The 4361-nt window shown below is 44.2% G+C and overlaps 1 protein-coding gene across 1 annotated transcript; it reads right to left on the bottom strand.

The window, feature by feature from the left end:
- Nucleotides 1-934: 934 nt before the first annotated feature.
- LOC120879809 (PRAME family member 8-like) lies at nt 935-4020 on the bottom strand. Its single transcript, XM_040262807.1, has 3 exons — nt 3734-4020; nt 2814-3386; nt 935-1487 (listed from the first exon to the last, which is right to left on the bottom strand). The coding sequence occupies exons 1-3, from the start codon at nt 4018-4020 to the stop codon at nt 935-937; spliced, it is 1413 nt and encodes a 470-aa protein (XP_040118741.1).
- Between the last annotated feature and the right edge of the window lie 341 nt (nt 4021-4361).

Genomic DNA, 4361 nt, shown 5'->3' with positions numbered 1-4361 from the left:
CATCATAATAGGCTAGTAAAACAGGAGATCCAGAGAATTTTAATAAATATGTTATAATGGATCTGCAGCTGATTGAAGCAGATAGTGGGGAGCTGAAGAAACAGATGGACAAGTATAAGTTATATGCTGTGTATTACTGCTATTTTATTATACAACCTGATATGCTAATGTCAAAACATGCTATACTAATCTTCCTCAATAAGGAAGACCAATAAGTGTTATGGGAATAAAATGAAACTTTTATTGACATGAACTAGTGTTCAAAAGATATACTTTTGAAATGTAGTATAAACATAAAAAAATGTTTCATGCCTGTATGACTTTAGAATTTTTCTCATAGGAACATGCATATCAGTTCCCACCCATGACAGAGATGTATTGTTGAGGACCAGTGAGTATTTTTCCTTTGTTGTTTGTATTAACCCACAGAACTAAGTAAAGAAAGCGAAAGGAAAAATATAACTAGGGAATGATGGAGTTTCAGGTCATAGGCAACAAAGTGCTCCCCTCACCACCATCAGTAACTAGAGATCCATGAGATGCAAACACAGAAATCAGAATAATATCATGGTCAGCATTTATTAGTTTATACTGAAGGTCTCTTTATTTCTGATCATTTCTACAATTGTGCACACAGAAATAACTCAAACATGTGTGTCTCAAACTGAACCTCCAGAAATTTAGGTTCATATTTCACTCCATAAACATGTCTCTAAATAAATCCCAAACTCCCCAAGTCAACATATCCTTCTAGAATCCTGCACCCCTGCTGGATCACTTTTGCTTTTCTCAATGACACTGAGCTGGTATTAGAAATCATGGGTGTATTTTCCCTTCATAATATACCTATGTCCTAGACTTCAGTTTCCAAGTATCCAGAAGAATGCTTCTGATAGAGGCAACCACCTTCTGATAGAGGCAGGGTATTACATAATTATGCATTGTGATTCAGATGATTACACACGTCCTCACGGCAGTGAGGACAGGGGCTGGGGCTAATCCAAATCTTCCTGGGACGCCCTAAATCTGTAAGGATCTCCCAAAGCTCAGCTTTTAGCTGGGCAAGTCTCTCCTGGTGAAGAAAACCCAGAGAGCTGTAACTCTCCCGAGGGGCAGGATAAAACTCTAGACATAAAGCAGACAACCCATCAGTATGACGCAGGAGACTCTCCAGGACAGCCATGGAGATGAGGTTTCCACACATGCTGAAGACCCTGAGCTGGGAGCAGCAGCTCAGGGCAGGCACAAGAGCCGTGAGGAGGGAGTCCATGATCCCACACAGGTTTAAGTTCAGCTCTTCAAGAGTACCTGCAACTTTTTCCAGCAGACCCTGGATGAGCTTGGGACAAAAGTTGGTCAGGGTAACACCACTCAGATTCAGGCCCTTTAACTGACAGATTTTTGGACACTGGGACAGATGGGTCAAATCTGATTCTGTAAGCAGGCAGTTTGTTACTGAGATGTTGTACAAGGGGATCTTCAGGCATCTGGAGGAAAAAGAAAAAAAAAAAGTAATTAGTTCTGGGAAACCAGAGTGATAAGTGACCTCCATTTGAGAGGTAAATGATTGGTCTGAAACCAAGTTGTTGTTACCATCTGATAAAATTCAATATCCAGAATGCCCAGACTCATTCCAGGCTGAGTCCTGCCATTTTCATGGGTGCCTAGATCAAGCTAAAAGAACCCTGAAAGCTCTTTTTCCTCATCTATCAAGCAGAGTACAACATACTCCACTTCCTTAGGAGGATGAATGAAGATAATGGAATGCACTAGAATATGCTCAGTAGAGAGCCTGAGACAGAGTCTCCATCAAGTGTGGACACCACTTAATTTTAGTACTGGGAGATGAGATAAACATGTTTTTAATTCAGATGCGTTCAGTCCAAACTGGGCTCCAGATGCCTGTATCTCTGGCCAGGTAAGGCACGTGGAGGACATGTGTAAACAATAAGACCCCACACCATGCCCTGGGGCTGCCAGACTTCAGCAACTCCCATCTGGGCATCATCTACAAACTTTCTATCATTGTTCACTCTCCTTTTGTCTCCATTACTTTTAAAGTCCAAATCTGTAAAGATGGTCTTGGGTTGCATATAATGTAACTAAATAATATACGGGAAATGCATGATTTTGGAGATGATGGTAATGAAGCAGAGCAAAAGGAGAGTGAACAGGGATAGAAGGTATGTAGATGATGCCTGGATGGGAGTTGCTGAAGATTGGCAGCCCCTAGGCATGGTGTGGGGTCTTACTGTTTCTACACGTTTTCCACGTGCCTCACCTGGCCAGAGATACAGGCATCTGGAGCCCAGTTTGGACTGAACGCATCTGAATTAAAAACATGTTTATCTCATCTCCCAGTACTAAAATTAAGTGGTGTCCACACTTGATGGAGACTCTGTCTCAGGCTCTCTACTGAGCATATTCTAGTGCATTCCATTATCTTCATTCATCCTCCTGAGGAAGTGGAGTATGCTGTACTCTGCTTGATAGATGAGGAAAAAGAGCTTTCAAGGTTCTTTTAGCTTGATCTAGGTTTTACCTTGTCAATGCCATCTTCATTAGCCTGTCATCGAACAAAGATATCTCTTCCCAAAGAAGAAATCACATATATGCCTGCACTGTAACTATGCCTCCTAATTTGTAGCTTCCTAACCTGATGTCTCTTTTCAGAACTTTTATACCAGCTTTCTCACACCTTGATTGCTCCACTTATGTGTCACCACACTTCACAGTAGAGCAGCAAATGAGACAATGCACTTGATATTTTACTATTGTGTTCACTGTTGCTCAACCAGTGCTGGTCCCCTCACCTGAGCATCTGGTTCAGGCGGCCTTCAAGGAAAGATGGACCTTCCATACGGAGATAGCGGAGGCACTGCAGTCTGAGGATCTGAGAGGTAAATTGCAGAAGAGCCCGATGGTCCTGTTCCTCAGCAGCAGACCCATGAACTGGGGAGAGAACGAGTTTCTGAACATTGCTCATCTTGCCCAGGAGAGGAGCAAACTTGGCCAGGGTGGACAGCTTCTGGGTGAAATTCAGTTCCACCTCCTGGATACAGTCCGGCTTCACCATTCGGAAAACTTTCTTAATAGTGTCCCTAGACCTTGAAACAATCTTCATCTTCTTACAGCACAAGTGTATGGAGCCTTTCCGCTGCTCCACCCACGAGAAGAGGTAGGTGACACATTTGCTCCAGGTCTTTTCCTTGAGACAAAGATCTACGTACATCTCCAAGGGAGCCAAGGAGTGCTTTGTCCTTGACATGTCCTTAGCCACTGATGCCATCAGTGAACTTGAGGACACATGGGACTTGTCTCCAGACCACATGTTCCAGAAGTCCTGGCCAGTATTTCTCAAGTCCAGCACCCGCAGTTTGCACTTCCTATGGGGAAACAGAAGATTTGCTAAGATTCTTTAAAATACACACTGAATGAAACTACAGCCTCAGAATTTAGGCAGCATTCTAACTTCCCATCTTTGCTTTTACTTCACATTCCTGATATCACCTTCTGTCTTTTCTCTTTCCTCTCTTGCTCACTTGCCTCTAGTCCTTTTCATCTTCCATCCTTCCTAGTACACTTTTGTAAGGTATTTCCCAATGTGATCTCAGCAGTGCTCAAGGCTTCTGAGCTTTTTCAGAAGTCTCTGGTCTGCCCTTTGGTCATTCACTCTCCCTGACACCAGCAGTCCCTTCCAGGACACCCAAGACCCTGCCAGGATCAGACTCACCTGGGGTGAACCTCCTGGGCCAGCAGGACATCAAGTCCATCCAGCACTGCTTCTAACATTTCTTGGTGAGGCTTCTTCATCAGCCCCCCTAGAGGCAGGCGGGCAAAGGGCCAGGCTTGCACCATGGCCATCAGGGTCTCACTGCGTCTGAGAGAGAAGGCGGCCATGAATAGTGGTGGGTAGAGCTCCATGGGCAGATACTCCAAAGAGCAGATGGCCAAGGCCTCATCTCTCAACAGGCTCATTGCTGCCAAGTTCACAAGTCTGGGTGGGTTGTGAGCACTCATCCTGACTCGTCTCTTAATGGAATCCTGTGAAAATGCAAGGGAACAAAGCATCCTTCTCAGGTCAGTCATACCCATAACAGTGGTCTCTCTCCCCATCCTTCAGGGAAATCAAATCAGAGCTAAAGTCATCACCTTGGAAATGATGAACCAGAAAGGAACAAACTCAGTTTGTCAGGCTTCCAGGCTATATTTGGTGGGCACTAAGCCATAGCTCTGCCTCTTCTGGCACTAGAGCAACAATCTCACAAGTACCAAGAAGAAAGCAAGGCAACCAATAGCTCCTCCATTTCCTTCCATTGTTTGGTTAATGCATTTCCCTCTTGCACCTTTGTATCAGGAGA

The sequence above is a fragment of the Oryx dammah genome, unplaced genomic scaffold (genome assembly GCF_014754425.2).
Source record: "Oryx dammah isolate SB20612 unplaced genomic scaffold, SCBI_Odam_1.1 HiC_scaffold_21, whole genome shotgun sequence".
NCBI lineage: Eukaryota > Metazoa > Chordata > Mammalia > Artiodactyla > Bovidae > Oryx > Oryx dammah.
The sequence above is the reverse complement of the archived record's forward strand: the minus strand, read 5'-3'. Positions and strand labels throughout refer to the sequence as shown.

What these genes read in the sequence shown, in the direction of transcription:
- LOC120879809 (XM_040262807.1), bottom strand. Translation starts at nt 4,020, where the DNA reads ATGAGTGCTCACAACCCACCCAGACTTGTGAACTTGGCAGCAATGAGC. An exon ending in GCCCAGGAGGTTCACCCCAG is followed by an intron (nt 3,387 to 3,733) that starts GTGAGTCTGATC and finishes GTTTCCCCATAG; the next exon opens with GAAGTGCAAACTGCGGGTGC. An exon ending in CGCCTGAACCAGATGCTCAG is followed by an intron (nt 1,488 to 2,813) that starts GTGAGGGGACCA and finishes TTTTTCCTCCAG; the next exon opens with ATGCCTGAAGATCCCCTTGT.